Below are 19,195 nucleotides of genomic sequence, written 5' to 3' on the forward strand. Positions count from 1 at the left end.
TCAACATTTTCCTATGAATGAACTTAAAGCCCAATTTTGCGAGAAATAAAAATTTTTGGTACCGAGCTTCCCCTAAAGTTGCAGAGTGTAGTTCACTTTTACACCACTGTGGTAAATACAAATCACTCTTTGAGACCCCCTGATGGACAGTGTACACGTGTATTTGTTGACAAGCTGAAGGATATGGAACTGGCAAAGACAACAGCAGAAGCTAAAGAAGCACGCACAATACATGAGAAGAACAAAAACTTTATTTTTTTTTTCTTTTATAAGAGGTCCTTGATAACATAAAACTTCATACGTTTGTAAAATAGATTATATTCTCAAAGTAATGCAAAAACTATACAGTATATACATTTTTTTTTCCTTTTCAAAAAGCAACTGTACACTATTTTATTTCTTAACACAAGTGCTCTCCACTGCAGCAGTCAACTCTGTAACAGAATGGCGCAACATGTTGGCATTTATATGCAACAAAAAAATTCATTTAAATGTTCACACCAAATGCCGCTGGGATTTTTTTTCTTAAAAACCATGTTATTAATATGAAAATAATATAACCATTTCAAGTGGACATTCTTTTGATTTGCTGTAAAGGTGAAAGCAAGTGGTGCAACCTACTTGGTTGGTTTTCAATAATTGGATTAGCTGAAAGCAACTTCCAGCTGGCCACGTTTGTTGCTCAAAGCCAGAAAATGGTCCGCGTTATCTGTGTCCAAATCCAAGTCAGATAGAAACACAAACAATATTCCACTCAGGCTGTAAAGCAGTGGCTCCAACTCCTTTTTGGTCTCTTTTTTTGTTTTTTTAAGTCAAAAGGCTCGGAAAGCACTACTGTAGGCAAGTGACTTCCTCTAAAGTGGTCATGAGAGAATCATCACCATCATTCTAATCACATCACATCACAAAACCATTCCGCCAAAACCCGCCAGAGCAGAAAAGCTACTGAGCAGCTACAGGTTCATAGTGCTCCAAGCTAAAGCATGGTCTTTGTAACAACTGTAGCAAAGCTGAAAGCTATGATCTTTCTTTCTTTCTTTCTTTCTCTTTCTCTCTTTCTCTCATGCACCCACAAAACACACACACCGCTAGTATGCATGAGCACCTTCTTAATCAGAAAAGAAAAACCTACAGTGGTCATCACAAAATAAGTGCCTTCACCAGCCACACCTTAAACATCCATACAGGTCCAGTCCAGGCTCTCTGCCCCGCTTTGCTTGCCTGGCTCAGCAGCTTGGCTCTGGGGCTACGCCTGTGACTTCGTGCCCAGCCCTGCCCTGGGACAGAATTGGGATTGGCTGAGGGCGAGAGCTTCATGCCCTTCCCTGTTTTGTGTATATGTGTGTTGAGGAGATTGGAGCCAGTGACTGGAGGATGTTGACGGCAGGGTTTGTTGACGGCAGGGTTTGTTTGACGGCAGGGTTCTAAAAGTGTGTGGCACCGCCAATGGTGTTACCATGGCACCATGGTGGTGTTGCCATGGCGAGTGGGCCCTAGTTCTTGAAGGCTCCGCAGCGGCTGGCGCGGCTGATGAACTCCTTGAGCATGTGTCCGTCAATCTGCCAGAAGGCGGCCGTCTGCGTCACCTCCGTCAGGTGGTTCACGCAGAACTTGAAGCAGAATTCCTCCAGGTCCTCCACATACACACACACAGATGCGCAGACATATACACACACACATACACAGGAGAAATCAGACAGACACACTCTGCTGCAGTTAACCATCAACAAAATTTTCATTGCAAGGTACACTAAAGGTACCAATATGAATGGGTAGTTATCAATAAGAATCAACTTGTTTGATCTGATCACCAGGTCTCTTAAAAAGAAAAGCTTTTGTCCATTAAAATACCATCAAATTGATCAGAGACACAGTGTAGACATTGTGAATGTCGTTGCTGACTATCGTAGCTGGAAACAGCAGATTTTTTATGGAATATCTAATAAGCCTTCAGAGGCCCATTATTATGTGTAAGCTAATGCAAGGGTCTCATTTTAAAAGGCTCATTGATCTAGTAAACCCTTCTGCAATTCTGTTAATACAGCTGAAAACTGATAAAAGACGCCATAAAGGAAGCCAATGGCCTGACCTAAAACACAGCTCCAAACTATGCAAAAACTACTGAGGGAAGAAGCAGTCAGCTGGTATTCTGTCTATAATAGAGTGGCCAGCGCAGTCGCCGGATCGCAACACTATTGAGCTGCTGGGGGAGCAGCTTAACTGCATGTACCAAACCAATCCAACTTGGCGGAGGTGCTTAAGGAAGGATGTGTTGAAAGGTTATCAGATTACCTCAATAAACTGACAACTAGAATGCCAAAGGTCTGCAAGGCTCTAATAGAGGATTCTTTGACGAAAGCGAGGTTAAGAGGACAGCATTATTTCAATTAAAAATCATTATTTCATGAAAAACAAGGGGAAAAAAGTGACCCTCCCGGAAACCTTTGAATAGTAGTGTATACTGTGTAATCTAAATCATTCTGGATCTAGCAGTACATTTTCCAGAGGTACAGGTCTAATCGGGTTCTAAAATGGTTCAAGTGTTCTCAGTCTACTCTAGATCTGCTAGGTGTGTGGACTCACCTCTGCATCATAGCGGATGGCAGCGGAGAGCAGGGAGAAGGCGTTCTCCACGGTGATGCCTCTCTTAATGAGGTGTTGGCACAGCCTCTTCAGACGGTTCTCACAGTACGAGGTGGCCAGGTCCAGCAGCCCTGCATACAAAAACAGGCTTTACACACATACACACACATTTCACACAACTTTATTCGCTTTATTCGTCTTCAACAGACCCACTCTGACTTTTTCTGTTTTCATGATAAGCAGGGCTCACCCTTGAGAGACGCCTGTTTGAGCTTACAAGAGGCAGAAACATGAAAGAGCGAGAGACAGAGACTCTCATTTACATCCTCACTCATAGACAAATTCCTTAATTTCACACAGGTCAGAAGCCCAAGGCAAGCGTGACAGCTTGGCATGTGAGGTCATTTATCTTGGCACCACCCGCAACCGTGGTCTCATTTCACACTCATTTGGGATTTTCTGATGAAATACTTGGCTTACTAGGAAGTTATTATGAAGCAGATCCATCCAGCAGATGATGCAATTATGTTGCAACGATGAGGTTAATAAGGTCTCTATGCTGATTTACTAAAAACCGACAGCTGCTACCCTGCCATCTAGTGCCAAATGTCAACAACTTGTTCATGATAATAAAAATGGTTGACAAATGTAGCAACAGTCCTTTTCAACCAAGTTGTTTGCGAAAGCTTACAGTGCAAATATGAATAGGATCTGTGCCAAAGTTATATGTGTGTGTTTTTTCACCAGAACATATTTTGCAGGATGAAAGTGTGTACAGAAGCACACTGCCTATGACTAAAGTGGATCTAACAAAAGTTCCTAAACTGGGGGGGGAAACATGCTCATTAAAATTAGCCAGTAGTGCCTTGGTTACCAAACACACCTACACCTGTGCACTGGAGTACATGAAGTGAACGTCAAGCTTCTTCATTAGCCTAGCAGACAGCTGCTCTGAGGAACAAATGTTACACAAAGTGCCTTCATTAGCAAAACAAGGCGTGAGACACAAGCTTCACTGTCAACCACAGTCTCTTAATCCACCCACAGCCAACTGCCTTTATGACTGTTTTCAGGTTGGGTGACGTAAAACAACTTGTTGGACTGAGAACACAGATGATGGATGAGTGAAGTGCATTCATTCCCAAGACGGTACAGTTTAAATCAGACATGATTACTTCCTCTTCTCAGAGGCTGCTGGATCACTGAGCATTACACACACTCCCCACCGCCAGCAAGACCTCACCCTCCTTCAGTCTCTCAATTACCTTCATTCTGTATCTCTAGAGAATCTATCCTTCTCTCACACGCACACACACACCCCCACAGAGCAAGCTATCAATTTCCTTCATTCTGTATCTCTAGAGAATCTTTCTCGCATGCAAATACACACACAGACACACACACACACAGACACAGACACAGACACAGACACACACAGAGAACTCACCAATGGCGTCCTCCGGTGGTAGGTCCACATTATCGGTGTAGAGGAACTCCAGGAAGGAGCGGTACACAGGGTAGGAGAACTGGTCGATCTCAATCACCTCCTTCATGTCCTCGTTCCAGTGCGACTGAAACATCGACCTGAAGTGCTCACACCTGCAGACGGCCAAACAGAGATCAGTGCTGCAGACTTCACTTCAGAGCTTAATCGGAACTGCAGGGACTCTTCAAAACATAATAATTCTACATTCTACAACTGCTGACTGATGATGCATATTAAGTTATGCTGATCTGAATTCCAGTATGAGAAAATTATACTGTATTAAAAGTAATGGATTACACACACATATCACAATTAACAGGAAAAGTTGTATTGTTTGCGTGTTCTGGTGTTCTGGTGGCAATTTTTGTTTTGTCAACACTGAAGTATGTACATGAATGAGCAAGTGTGTCTATGTCCACATTTTGTGTCTGTGTGTGTGGTGAATATGTTAGTGTGTCTGTGTAGACATGTCGTAAAACTTCCAATAAACTCTATCAGTGTTTATGGGAGACTCAGTGATAAGATACCTGCATTGATGTAAACTTAAAGCCCTCAGGCTTCTCCAAGTTATTGTTGAACTATAACTCAACTGACCAGGATATTCACCATGTTTCTTTCTCCAATATAGCCTACTTAGCAAACATTATACAATGCCCTTTGGTGGCAACTCAAGCAGGCATCACTAATGAAGCAATTTAAACATCGTCATGGCAACATATGATTGAGGAGCACAGTCTGTAAGCACAGCAGTCTCGCTGTGAATTTCGCCTAGCATAACCCAAGAGACAGCTTGTTTTTCATGTTTAATCTAATTCGAGAACAGATGAACTCACACGAGGCAAATTTAATTCAATAAAAAAAAAAAAAAAACTCATTTAGCCTAATGTAGAAAACATTATTTTGTTGTGCTGCAAAGCCATTAAAAAATAGGCCTGTACTATCCCTAACAAGGACCAGGAAACACTCTGGCTAAAAGTATGCTTTCAAAACGATTTAATAAAAAAAATAAAAAATTCCATTTAATATTTAATAGTTTTTTGAAAAGCCGCAATGTTAAAATAAGCCTATCTTATTCTCTGCCGAGATGAAAATTCAATAGGCAGAATAGGCTACAGTAGAGCATATTAAAACAGCCCAACCAAACACAGTGCTTCACAAAAGTTACCTAATCCTAACTAATCTTGAGGCTCTCAGGAGTTAAGTTAAGAATAATTCGAGTTTGTAGTTAAAGGTTAAATAGTAGCTCCAACACGTGAAATAGGCCAAGACATGTAATATGGTGCCATGCATGTAAGCCAAATTAACGACAACAGGTCTGCCTACCAGTAAACACTAGCTTACTGTCTCCTCCTCGTCCTCATCATCACCCACCACCATTTCATTATTAGCAAGCTCTTCTTCATCTTCACTGCACTGGCTTATCACTGTTGCAATTCTATGTCACTGTCTAGCTTGCATGACTGGCACTCTCCCAGATGTGCAGGGTTCTCCCACACTCCTTTGAAGCAGTGGGCGAGGTGGTCCTCGTTTTAATAGGCAGCGACAGTCAGGTCACAAACCTCGAAAAGACATTTTAACCAGCTCCACGTTTAGCCTAGCCCAAGCTCTGCCTTCTCAGTCCACACGCAGGCAGCTCGCATGTTGCTGTCCCCAGTCGTGTACTCTTTGTCTTCGTTAACTGAAATCCAGCTGTCGAATGATTCGTGGAAGCTTGCTTTGAGTGGTTTACTTTTCTACCAAACAACGTCCGGGGCCTCGATGTGTAGGCCTTTGTGTACCCAGCAGGAATGAGTCATTTTGTAGCTTTCTGCTTCTGGGGCATCGCTGAAGAGGAGTTTACAACAATTCCACTTATGTCCGTCGTTGCTTTAACATCTCTAACAGCACCCCTGAAACAACTTTCCTTCCATCTGCTTTTGCAGCCAAAAGCCCCAGTTAGAGGACTCTTTCTTGTGGCCAGTAGATTTCAGGGGGAAACACTGTATGTCTCGCTTATCCACAGTTGTAGGTCCGGCCATGTCGAATCCGACGGCCGTCTCATCCATGGCTATGATGTTTTGCAATTTCTTTTTTTTATAAGCCACGGTCTTGTTCACAAAGTCTACATCAGAAACAGGTTTCTCCATGAAGTGCCTAGCATCTTTCTGAGCCACAGTGGTGTGCCTCCTCACAGCAAATGCATCCACAACTAGCTGCATATTGGTCAGACCCTTTAATAGGCATGTGTTTCTTTAGCTTTCAGTCGGATCATTTTCCTCAAGACACGCAGTTGGCTGTCCTTGTACTCAAGACCCAGGTACTCGATCAGCTTGGCCTCCCTCTCCGCACTTCATTTCTTAATCGTTTATTAGACACTTGCATTTATTGGAAGTTTTATGGTAATGTATGGATGAACAGTCACCTGATCTTCGGGGCACCTTCTTGCACATGATAGTGTGTGTGTGTGTGTGTGTGTGTGTGTTCACATGTGCTTGCAGTCACCTGATCTTCAGGACAGCTTTGTGCACATGAATGTATTTCCCGTCCACACTGAACTTGAGATCAGACGTCTCAGGGCTGTCAAACTCCTTCTTCAGGGACTCGGCAACGGTCAGGAAGTCATCGTGCTCTATGGACACACAAACAGGAAGTGGTCACTCCCAACAGCCCTCCAACCTTGAGACAGCGGTCTCTGGCACTGACCACCAGCATGGAGCAGGCTGGTAACTCAGACTGTGTCCTCAGTTCCAGTATGGTCAATTAAGGACACTGAGGTGTTACAACTGTCTTCACGAGACAGTGGTGGTACTGCCAAGAAAGACAGTTTTTGGAAGTGAATAGGTCCATCCGCTAAAGCCGGAAGACTGGCTGAACGACGTAGTGAGTTTAGGTAATACTGTAAATAAAACAGTGTAATTGAGAATCCACGGAGCGTGTGTCCCACACAGCGAAAACAAATAAGCTATCCCCTTTTCCTCAAACACACACACACACACAAAAATGGACTTACTCCTCCCCCCCTTAAAACACGCACACACACTCTTACCCATGGCAAGCAGCCTCCACATGACAGAGGGGGTGGCAAAGCAGGCGAAGACGTCGTCGGTGCAGGAGAAGTGCGTGAGGTAGGGTAGGACGATGGCCTGGCCCCGGCACTGCCCCCACATGTACACCTGACCGCTCTGGGTCTTCGCCGCAGACGTGTGTGTGGAGTGGCACGCCGCAATCTCTACAATTCTGGAAACAGCACAGACGTCAGGGGGGATAGGAGGAGAGAGCATGTAAACAGAGCATTCACGTGATCATTGGGGGTGGCACGACGTGTGTGTGTGTGTGTGTGTGTGGATAGAAGGGATGTACATGTTAATGTGGAGTAGGATGCCACACTTACAACCCAACTGCAGAGAGACAGAAAAAAAACTTGGGTTGTGCGCATATGTATGTATGTCTGTGTGTGTGTGTGTGTGTCAAAAAAAAAAAAATCATATCATGTGTTTCAACTGACTCGACACACCTATGTCACACTAGGCTATTCCAATACCCATCTTCCCCAAAACAGGAAGCTGCTGAACAGGAAACGCCGCACTACTAACAGGAAGTGGTCGCTGGCACAAAACAATACAGAGCTACCGCAGTTCATCAGGTCACATAAACACACAGACAAACACACACATCTCTACTCTACTTACCCTTTTACTAGTAACCTTACGAACACTGTATACCCACTAAGCTGTTCTACAATACTTGCTCTCTCACCACCTTTTCCAATAGCAAGTTTGTATGCATCATGTATATACACCATACTATGTTTGTATGTATTATGTACATTTTTCATATGTATAGTAGCATGCTCATCATGATACATGCATGATTTCTTCTGCTATGTTCCTGAATGTTTCCCCTCCCCTTCTTTCTTCCACAAGAATATTGTATTGTTTTGGCACTATATTAATACAATTAAAGGAGTTAAGTTCTCTTTTCTGAAATGTTGGCCTATGTGAGAATGACAGAATCCAATTTCATCTCCTTTCTCTTCTCTCCTGCCTTCTAAACATCCTCACTCTTTGCTCCTCCTCTCACTCAAAGTTTCTTCCTCTAGTGGGCAGTCTCTCCCACTCACTGGGGCCTGTGGTTTGCTCAGGGAAATTCAGGTTTTCTTGTCAGTGAAGCACATTTCAACTATACCCATGGTGTCAAACTCCACGTTTGTGAAACATCTACTTAAAACTACACCTAAAACAAGATTGTCCTGTTCTAAAACCTTAAGACGGGTATGGCAGCAGTGGTAGGTTCTCTAGCAAGGCATTCACAACATTTCTCCCACCTCACATGAACTTTGACCCCTAAAAGGGCCTCTGATGACCCCCTAATGACCCCTCACCTCTCCTTCTCAGTCATGATCTGCACAGGGCTGAGCTGGTTGCTCTTGTTGCCGGTGCCCAGCTGCCCATAGGTGTTGGCCCCCCAGGCATACAGCAGCCCCTCATCAGTCAGAGCAATCGTGTGGGCGTACCCAGAGGCAATCTAGGGAAGCAACACAGACAATACACAGATGAGAAAGTACCTGGAAGAGATCTGTTCCTCTTTACATGACACAACAAACACATTTTTTTCTGCCAAACAGAAGCTGGATCATATCGCCCTGCTGATCTCCGCACGGACACAAAGGCCACTTCTTAAAAGAGATGTGATGCAAAAAGGAGTGAGTGCGAACAAGTGAGTGAACAGATGATTGAAATGAGTCTGTTGAAGTGGGGTGACGAAGTGAGCACTGCTGTGGAAGGGGGATTTGGGAGATGATTCTCACCTGCAGTACGCAGAAGCCCTGTAGAGCAGCCAGCCGACAAGGGGTCAACTGGTTGCCGTTGTTCCCTAACCCCAGCTGCCCATTCCCATTGTAACCCCAGCCGTACACCTGGGACGGGACAGAATGTACAAATTAATGTTTACAGTGCAAACTACAAAATATTAGATTAGAACCCCTATTCTTCACCATCAGCACATAACACTTATCTAGACACCCACCTTCCATTGATCAAACAGGACTCATCACATCACCAATGAATACAGCTCATCTGAATAACATACAGAAGGGTGCCATGTGCATGCAAGTTCAGTACCCACTTGCTGTGACGGGCTAGTGAGCAGACAGAACCAATTAACAAACAATGTGGCATTGGGGTAATTTGGGAAATTATGGTCAAAGCAATAATACTCTGTAAAAGATCCCAAGATGGTAAAATCAGTCTGGGCAATTGGTCTCACACCTCTTCCAAACATTGGACCCAACTGCAGAGCACTGTGCAGTGACTCCATCAGTGCACTGGGGCATGGGGATCCCCCCAGCCCCAAAACCTTAGTCTCTCATTCAGACCAGGCCAGGCAGGCACGCACGCACGCACGCACGCACGCACGCACGCAGGCCTAAACCCCCGGCGTCCCAGTCTAAACCCCCGGCTCCTTGAAGACAGGTGACATCTGTCACCTCCTCAAGCTGCTCACCTCTCCGTTATCCACCACTGCCATGGAGGACGTCTGGCCGCAGGTGATGCTGACCACCTGCTTGTTCTGCAGGCAGTGGGACACCTTCCGCGGCGTTGGCTGATTGGCCGTGGAGCCGGAGCCCACCTGACCACAGTTGTTGTAGCCCCACGCAAACACCTGGAAGAGCAGCAACACCAATCCGTCAGAGAGATAAGCAAACCAGCTGAACAACTAGTTGTAAATAAACCACTCTCTCTCAGACACACACACACAGCAAGTGCTACACAACCAGACATTAGTTACTTAAACATTTGTAACAAAAAAACACAACCAGCTACAACCCTGGTAGCATACAAATACATAGAATGTATAAATAAAAAATAAAAATACCCACTGGGGTGAATGAATTGACTTCTGTGCAATCACCCAGTCCTTACAGAATGACTATGTGCATGTAGTGTTGAAATGTCTTAGTGTATGCACTATGCACTGCATGATCACACTGCAATCAGGTCATGTCATTCTCCTCTTGCAAAAACCTTGCAAATAAAAAAAAAGACAATTCTCACACATATGCTATTGCATTTAACTATAACTCCAGTGCATGTAACCATAACCTTCTGGGAGAGCTCCTTAAATTAGACCAGTAATAATTCCTCCATCCTGTGCGTCATCAGCGCTGGTCGACATGAGGCAGAAGAATGCGGGTCTTTATCGGGTGAGCTGGTTTTTATCGGTGGGGGAAAGAACAATGGTGGCGGATTAGCACAGCTGGTCACATGCTGCCCGCTGCCACGCTAAGAAGCTAAAGCGCCACACCAGTCCCAATCCACCTCAAGCCACTTACTATGCACCTAACCTACATTACTGCCTCCATTTTGCAACACTTCAGAAGCCGCCGAAAGTGGAGCAGGAGTGGAAGTGGGTGCTTTCAAACGGGTTCCAGGAAGTCCTTCATTCCCTCTGAAAGCTCAGCTGTGCAACTGAGTTTCATATTCAACACGCATACAAGGCCTACTTCTTCAACCCAACAACCCTGGTATATAATAGCAAGAAGAAGGATCGTTGACCACAGTTCATCAGATATAAACAATTACATGACTTGCTGACTTCAGTGGACCATGTGACTATTTTTGTTGCGCTTTTATTTCAACTACAGCTCAAAGCTGCAAAGTCAGTGCAGCTTATTTCACACAATGCACAAAGTCTCCACCATCTACAACAAGCAGTGGAGCCGCGGTGTGGTTTTCCTGCAAATGTGCACGTGTGTGCATTTACACTTACATTTAGTCATTTAGCAGACGCTTTTGTCCAAAGCAACGTACAAGGGAGAGAATAGTCAAGCTACGAGCAATAGAACCTGGTGTAACAATAAATACTACTTTACATAAGAAATATAACAAAATGAAAGAAAAAGAAAAAGAAGTGCAGAAATGTAACTGCTGTAATTGCAAGTTACGCACTAGTCGAAGTGCCAGTTAGGACGGGAAGTGCTCTCTGAAGAGTTGGGTCTTCAAAAGCTTCTTAAAGTTAGAGAGGGACGCCCCTGCTCTGGTAGTGCTAGGTAGTTCATTCCACCAACGTGGAACTACAAATGAGAATAGTCTGGACTGCCGTACTTGCACAGACGGCAGTGCCAAACGAGGCTCACTAGAAGAGCGCAGCATCCTGGGTGTGCATTTGATGCAATGGTGCACAGGCTCACAATCTTACCATCTCCCAGCCCAAAGGCCAGATATAACACAAGCCGGCTGGACCTGCAACTTCCACTACATTGCAGCAGGGGGAAAATCAAATGTCTTACGTCCCCAGGCAGCAAGCACCAGGTGTCCCCAGGCCTATTGCGTGGCTTTACCACAGAAAACACTTTCACTGCAGCCATCTGGGGCAAAGACTGCCCTAATCCAACTGGTCTGTGCACATCTAAAGCCTTCAGTGAGATATAAATAACCCCATAAGATAGCCTAACGCCAACGCCAAAACCAGTGACCTGCAAACAAATCCCAGAACATGTTGGTTACTTTACTTTATTGAGTCCAGACACACACCAAGCTCAAGCCTGTGGGGCGTCAGAAAGCAGACTGTGGTTTAGTCTGACACTCAGTGTGACAGAGAAGCATATGGCTAATGTGTGTTGGTGATGATCTGATATGGGCTGGATCAGACATTCCAGTGATAAGCTAACCAAACACCAGCTACCACCTACTGACACGGTCCATAGAGTCTTTTTACACTCAGGAAACTGAGCAAGGATGACCCAGTATGATATAAATATTTGAGCTCATCTGCATTTTCACACAAAGTGATCTAAGCTGAGCCTGAGCTGACAGACACACACACACACACCCCTTACCTCCCCTTCAGACGTAAGAGCCATGGAATGGTGCGAGCCACAGGCGACCTCTGTGATGCGTTTGTTCTGCAGGTTGGTGACTACCAGCACTGGTGCCACGCCCTGATTAGTTGTTCCATTGCCCAGCTGGCTGTAGCCATTGTGGCCCCAGGCATACAGATCTCCATCTGAGGTACGAGACAATTACATCAAACAGAGAGTGAGGCACAGAACACTTCAGCTCAGCAGGTGACACTAGTGTGACTGTAATCATACTGAAGGGGAGTGTGAGTGTTTGTGTAACAGTGGTGAGAGTTGACAGTAGATACTCATAGGATGTTATCAGGCAAGGAGTAGACAGACAGTTAAGGTGTGTGGATTTGTTGCAACAGAGGCAACCTGAGGTCAAAGGAACAGATGATCTGGGCTTAGGCACACATTACATTACACATTACAGCTGACTGGAGGCTGAGCAGAGGTGCCAGGTGAGGCTGGAGGAGTCAATGAAGGGGGAAGAGAGGAGAGGAGAGGAGGGGAGAGGAGAGGAGAGGAGGGACTGATGGCTGGATGGGGCTCTTACCCACGGTGGACAGTAATACATGAGGTCCACTGCCGTAGCTCAGGCTGACCACCTTCTTCCCGCTGAGGCAGTCCAGCTTCTTGGGCACGATGGTGCTCTGGCTGTCCCCTGTACCCAGGCAATTACTGCAGTTCAGCCCAAACACGTACACCTGTACAAGTCAAAACGACCAGAGATGGGAGTTAATGATGTCAGATGAAGTATACTTGGCCAAGCTTATTGAACCCATGAACACCTCACAAGATAGATGAAAAACTCTGACTCAGGCCAGCTTGTCACTATAGCATCTAGCCATGAGCTGCAGAAATGGGGAGAAGTGGATTAAACGTTTGTGTAAAAGCTCTTTCTGGCTTGGTTGACAGGGTAAAAGGTGAGTCCTAAGATTGGAGTTGGTGGTGAAACTGTACAGGGCAGCACAGAACTTAACCTGTGTCCACATCTTTTGTGTCCAGATATTGTTTATGCTATTTACACTGAACCAAAGAAACACATCAAGCCACCCACACAAGAAGCAACCTCAACAAACCAAAACCCCCCCCATCTCTTTTCACAGCAGCATGGAGGTAACTGACCTCGTCGTCGTGGGTGATGTAGATGGCCTCATTGGCCGAGGTGCCAAAGACACAGGCCTGCCGGATAGAGACGAGCTCCTGAGCAGACATCAGCGTGAAGAGTGGCCATTTGCTGACGTCCACCATGACTGGGATCTTCAGGGTCTGCCAGGCAGACGGACCAGAGGGAGGAGACGGAGGCGGGCTGGGGATGGGGGGGGCTCCGCAGCTGCTGCTCCTGCTACTGACGCTGGACATGACAAACAACAACCCCCCCAAACAATCCCAGCAACAACACAAACAAGACACACACACATACACATGCATAAACCTCTGGTCAAGAACTGTCAGAGGGAGGCAGAAAGCTCAGCGTGAGGGGGAATCAGAAGGACTTTGCCTGACTTTTAGCATGACCTTACCATACATCAAGAACACTTTAACAAGTCAGATCACAATTGTCTTTTAATCGTGTAACTGCCGCATAGAAAACCAGGCAAGTCATTAGTAATGACTAGGATTTTAAACTACTTGGCATCTTCCTTGGCTAATCTATCCACACACTTGTCACGAGTCACAAAATCAAATCATTGATAAAGGTTGATATGCATTTGTTTTGAGTTTTCAGAAAACAAGCATGCTTGCTGCAGTACAAAAAAAACATAAACGTGGGCAGATGATTGAAATGAATGCTGGAACGGCTCATAGCACACAGACAGAAGCATCTGCTGACCTGTCGCTCCAGAAAGCTCTCAAAACAGTATTGTGGTCGTCAGACTGCATCTGACGCCAGCTGTCAATGCTGCATTGTGACAGTCATGCTAGCTAATAGATAGTTAACAGTTTTGGCGATAATTAATGTCTGGTACTATGGTTTTCCAAGACTGATGTTAGCTTACTATCCAAAAACTCATATGGGTATTAATTATGATCATTTAGTTAGCAGTCGCTATATATTTTCAGGGAGATCTGGCCAATTGACGAACGGAGACATTAAGTTGGCTAGGAACTTGGCTAGCAGGATTTGTTAATGAGATAATAACGTTAAGGCTGGGTTATATTGAGATGCATGTATAAAGACAACAAAAAAAGAGCTGTGAACGTGTTAGACGTTTGCTAACACTTTTAACAAATTACAAAAGCTTGCAAACCAGACAGCCAACTACAATGTAGCCGTGACACAAATGAAGGTATACAACACCGTCTAGCAGGTTAACGTTAATACTACCTGGCTAGCTAAGTGGCTAGCTCAGCTTACTAAGGAATCTCAGCGAGCTAGCTATGTGGATAACTTACATCTGCTTACATTTAGATGTAAGTTAGCAAGCTAGCTAGCATAGGTTAACGTTACAGCTAATGTTAACTTTACTGACCTAGAGCACGGCTCCATCATGACACAGGGAAGACTGAGAGAAAAAGAGACAGTTAACAGTTTTACAAAGGGTAACTACCGATGAACATACCCAAGTTACAGTTGCCAGTGAGCTATATTACCGATGCGGAGCTCCCGTTTGTTGACAACTTGCAGCTATCCGCAGCGTCTCAGACTACACAGCTGAGAGGTACTGATGCTTTTACCAACCACGTGATAAGTTAGACGACGTACAGACGTCACTGCCAAGTGGGATATACGTTCAACGTCATCGAAATGCAAATATTTTGCAGGACAGTTTGGATATTTAAAGCATAGACATATATGATATATGATATATATGATATATATATATGATATATGATATATGTCTATGATTTAAAGTATATGGACAAAGACTTGGATAATTACATGCCACCCAAAATAATAGGTGTGGTGTTATGTGATACTATGTGGTGAAGTCAGTGTGGCTTAACCGTCTACCTTGTTTACTTACCTGTTGAAGTTTAAATCAGCTGTCCCCAGCAACCCATAATAACAGTCACTCAGTAGCCAACTAGTCCTGTAATCATATTCATGACCCATCTGAATTAAGTCCATGTACACAGATCAATGTATACTGACAAAATGGAGAAATACCACTACTACAGAGCTATGTTGTTGTTCCCTGCCGCATGCATGACTTATTCTGTTCTCCTAACCAACACTGGACAGGTCATGTTTGTATATTGAAGTTCAGTCTCCAGTCTTGTGACAGAAGTTAATATTTAAACTGCATGTTTTCTACCAGGGCTTGACTATTATATTTAATTGAAAAGCCACCCTGCTGACAAAATACAGGGCCAATTACTTATAGTTGCATAAAGCTTAGAGTTAATGTTTTGCAGCACAATTATCTGATCCTTTAAAATGATTCAGAAATGAAGAGGAAGGTTACCTTCAAACCTTTTCAAAAGTTGACACTCCTGTGTAAGGAATGTGGAAGGACGAGTTTGTACGTCACATGACGATTTGTAGAGGGGAAAAGACCAGCCCCAGAGTTTCACTTCTATGTGTGGATAGCAGAGCAGCCCTGCAAAACAGCTTCTCTTCCTCTCTCCTGCTTTGCCTGGTATTTGAATAACAAACAGTTGCGCTTGGTTATCAGCACTCGACAACCAAGCTAAGCAAGGCAAAGCTTTCTAGTTTTTAGCTTTCTGTGTGTGAGAGGTCATAGCTGTTCCTGTCAAGAGAGGAAGCCACTTTGTCATAATCAAGAGGAGCTCATCATGGGCCCATACCTCACCAAGAACCAACAAAAGCCAGCCCAAGTATTGCTAATGGGTCTGGACTCAGGGGGGAAGTCTACCCTGCTGTCGCGGCTCCAGCAGGGGGTGATCATGGATACCTCCCCCACAGTGGGTTTTAACGTTGGGACCCTGGAGTTGGACAAAAACACATCCCTGACGGTGTGGGACGTAGGGGGACAGCGTACCATGCGGCCCAACTGGAAGTACTACCTGGAAGGATGTAAGGCTCTGGTGTTTGTAGTGGACAGCAGCAACCGGGAGCGTATGGGAGAGGCCCAGAAGGCTCTCAAAAAGGTTCTGGCGGATGAGAACATGAAAGGGGTGCCGCTCATGGTTTTGGCCAACAAGAAGGACCTGCCCAACACTATGACCATCCGAGAGGTGTCCAACCAGCTGGACCTAAACAGCTACACAGACCGGACCTGGGAGATCCAGGGCTGCAGCGCTCTGAAGGGTCTGGGGCTACAGCAGGCTTTTCTCTCGGTGGCCAAACTTATCAGGAAGAACTGAGCTGGTTACAGACACAGCAGGGCAGATCAGACTGTTGGGTTAGGGTCGTGGCAGAGAGGGCTATGCCTCCAAAATCTGAAGGTGAGTGCCATTTCCCATTGGACCGAAAAGGTACAGGGAAGAACACAAATATATCTCAATTTGACTTTTATGGATTTTCTACACTGTGAAGTATGCCACCTGCTAAGCAGATAAAGATTACCTCTTGATGACTGACAAAGTGCTCTTTTCCTGTTAAGGGAAACGCTATGACCTTTAACTTAACTGGTGTTGTGGGTGTGCCTTGGTTTAAACAGACGTTGTGGAATTATTCTTTCTTCAAGAGTAAAAGAAGCTAAGAAAAAAAGGATTTTGAAGGAAAATTCATTTTTATTTATTGGAAGAATGTATGTAGTACTAGTACCTTACGAATTCACAGTGTGTTTGATAAAAGTTACAAATAAAAAAACCTGACCTACACAATGTAACATGAAACTGTAATGTTTCTGGCATGTGTGATTAAGGTCTGCCCTTAGACAACAGAACTTGGTGTGTTTGTCTTTTACCATCTTCAACGCAGAAGTGTAATTATTTCCCATAAGAATGAATAACTGAAAATACAATTCAACCCTTTCATTATCCACTAGAATAGTATTGAATGAGTGAACAAAGACTTGTCAGTATCTGCTAAAATGTGCTTAAGATTGGTTGTTATCCAATCCAAAAAAAAGGTGGTTGCAGTATAAACACTCAAAATACCTCACATCTAATGGTGGTTGTCATACACGATCACTTATCCCACAAGCAATACAGCATAACACATTTGATGTCTGGAGACAAAATTGAATGTGGTTGACTGAAGCGGTCATCTCTTCTTCCTGAAGTCATCTCTCTGGATGTGGTGGGCACTCTTGAGCATGTGCCATGACTGCCAGAGCAAGAGTCCTGGCACCACTACCCACACGCCATTAAAGAACACTAGGTACACCCACAGGTAAAGCCAGTTACTGGTGTTCAAGCTGGGGCTTCCCGTTAACCAGTCGGGACAAAATGTCATCCAGCCACCATAAAGCTCACACACGCACAGGGTGATCTGGAGAAAGTGCCTGTTTACCAGGAATAAAACAAATGCAGGCTTCAGAGGTTAATTTATATTTTATCAAGGTTCATAGGTAAAAGCTAATACTTGATCATATTCTACAACTATGCAAGAAGTAAGAACATATCACAGATTTTCGTTGACTGAGGACAGTGGTACATATCTGCCAAGTAGATGTGAGATCAATTATAAAGTGACATCGCAAACGTCAGACATTCAGTAGGTCTTTTTAAGGAGACGCAGAACTGGTGCAGAAGACCGGTGATCATCTTCTGCCTGCCGAGAATCATACTATGGAGTAGGCTGATACGGACCCTTGACTATGCCTCTGCAGTGATACAGGCAACTCACGTGTGTGTGTGTGTGTGTCTGTGTACATTCAAAAGGATCTAGTGCGGGACTGCTTACCGATAGTGCTTATCCTTCACTATAGCGAATATCAACAGCAGAGCTAGAAAGCCGTCCAGCACCACCGTAAGCAGCTCCAGAGACACGATAGTGGGGTCTGAATGCAGCCAGCGTGAATCTGCCTTCCCATATTCTTTCCCTTTAACGAGGGCAACATAAAATACTTATCATTGAAAATGCCTATTCTATCACACAACCATGCATTATCTATTCTCTTCAGATGAAAAAAGTGCAATTGTCCCCGTTGAAAAAATATAGCATCCAGTTAGCTTTGGACCATTCCAATTATGTCCACTAGGTGTCCCTACAGCACCAAGATTAATTGGACGTTCTCCACTCCAGTTGGTGATCAGTTGCATCAACGCCAGATGCCGCATATTCTACTGATATGTTCGCACTGTCTGTCAACTTGTTGTGGCCTACTCACACAATTCAGCGAAGATGTTGTCAGAGGTTGCAACGGTTCCGACAAGGGACATGTACACAAAGGGTCCCTCCTGAGTGAAAGCGAAACGTTGAACTTTAATGGCCGCAAAAACTGTACGTTAACAAACTATTACTGTGTATTCCGCGAACTTACCAAAGTGATGTGGACAATTGCGTCGTAGAAGAGCCACACAAGGACCCATCGGTCAGTGGCCGAACACTTTTTGCCCCATATTTGTGCAAATAGGTATCCTGCAGCAAACTGCGCAGCACATGCCAAGAGAGAATAAACAGTGACTTGCGTAAATAGCGCAGGGGAGTCTGACTGTATCGGTTCAGTCATTGTGGTGTCTAAGCATTTGCAGTTGGAAGCTGCAGGAAAACGTTTGATCGTGGACTTTACCCGGTTATGTTTTACAATGGTGGCCTTACCTCCTCCAGTGGCGCCTGCCAGCAGCGATTGGCTGCCAGCAAAATCTCTCCACTTCTGGTCCCGCCCATGAGCACACGTCTCCAATCCAAACACCAAGGGCAGTGTTCAACATTTGGCGCCAAGGAGCTTTGACACTCATGGTATTTCGTCACACTACTATGGCCTACTTCAAGTCTTGTACAGAGTTGCTGAAAGTAGAATCCCAGCAACTGAAGATCTATATCCCAGGATCCAACATAGTATGCTAGTAGGTGCCAGAAAACAAGCACACATTGGTCCACCAGGGGATATTGGTTGCCAAATCACTGGTGGAGTGCCACTCCTGGTCCGCCCTGGACAAGCATCATCTTTAGTTTAACTTGGCGTGGATATTAACAAAATAACATAAAATGTTTGCAAATCCTGTAATGTCTAAATCATATCCTTGGCATAGTTTATTTAAAATGTCAGCTGCTAAACAGAAGTTGTTTGTGGCACTAGAAGGCTCTCAAGGTGAAAAATGACTTGGTCAATTATAGATATATGTTACGCACTGGTAAAATTTATAAAAATGTTAAGGGTTGGTGAACATTAATGATGTATAAATTAAGTAAAAAAAGTAAAAATAATGTATCAAGCAAGTGGCAAAACAACGGACGATTGTCTGTAACTCACCAGTGGGCCGACAGTGGTCCACAGGCCTTTTGC

General features: G+C 44.6%; 3 protein-coding genes across 7 annotated transcripts; 1 reads left to right on the forward strand and 2 right to left on the reverse strand.

Annotated features, from left to right (window-relative positions):
• Nucleotides 1–233: 233 nt before the first annotated feature.
• Nucleotides 234–15,041, reverse strand: rcbtb1 (regulator of chromosome condensation (RCC1) and BTB (POZ) domain containing protein 1). 5 transcript variants are annotated; one of them, XM_012840795.3, is made up of 13 exons: nt 14,487–14,613; nt 14,366–14,398; nt 13,017–13,245; nt 12,445–12,595; nt 11,886–12,052; nt 9,551–9,709; nt 8,856–8,963; nt 8,430–8,572; nt 7,095–7,285; nt 6,551–6,677; nt 4,031–4,182; nt 2,584–2,714; nt 234–1,634 (listed from the first exon to the last, which is right to left on the reverse strand). In XM_012840795.3, the coding sequence occupies exons 2-13, from the start codon at nt 14,383–14,385 to the stop codon at nt 1,494–1,496; spliced, it is 1,719 nt and encodes a 572-aa protein (XP_012696249.1). In that variant the 5' UTR covers nt 14,386–14,398; nt 14,487–14,613; the 3' UTR covers nt 234–1,493. The 5 variants fall into 5 exon arrangements, with proteins under 5 accessions (XP_012696249.1, XP_012696250.2, XP_031414456.1 ...); XM_012840796.3 differs by lacking the exons at nt 14,366–14,398; nt 14,487–14,613 and adding an exon at nt 14,861–15,040; XM_031558596.2 differs by lacking the exon at nt 14,366–14,398 and having other exon boundaries at nt 14,456–14,611.
• A 365-nt stretch (nt 15,042–15,406) lies between these two features.
• arl11 (ADP-ribosylation factor-like 11) lies at nt 15,407–16,684 on the forward strand. The gene has a single exon (XM_012840512.3). The coding sequence runs from the start codon at nt 15,633–15,635 to the stop codon at nt 16,161–16,163; it is 531 nt and encodes a 176-aa protein (XP_012695966.1). The 5' UTR covers nt 15,407–15,632; the 3' UTR covers nt 16,164–16,684.
• On the reverse strand, nt 16,513–18,480 carry ebpl (EBP like). Its single transcript, XM_012840641.3, has 4 exons — nt 18,230–18,480; nt 18,077–18,146; nt 17,650–17,788; nt 16,513–17,248 (listed from the first exon to the last, which is right to left on the reverse strand). Exons 1-4 carry the CDS (start codon nt 18,416–18,418, stop codon nt 17,008–17,010), a joined length of 639 nt encoding a protein of 212 aa, XP_012696095.1. The 5' UTR covers nt 18,419–18,480; the 3' UTR covers nt 16,513–17,007.
• Between the last annotated feature and the right edge of the window lie 715 nt (nt 18,481–19,195).

This window comes from Clupea harengus, chromosome 21 (assembly GCF_900700415.2).
Source record: "Clupea harengus chromosome 21, Ch_v2.0.2, whole genome shotgun sequence".
Lineage (NCBI taxonomy): Eukaryota > Metazoa > Chordata > Actinopteri > Clupeiformes > Clupeidae > Clupea > Clupea harengus.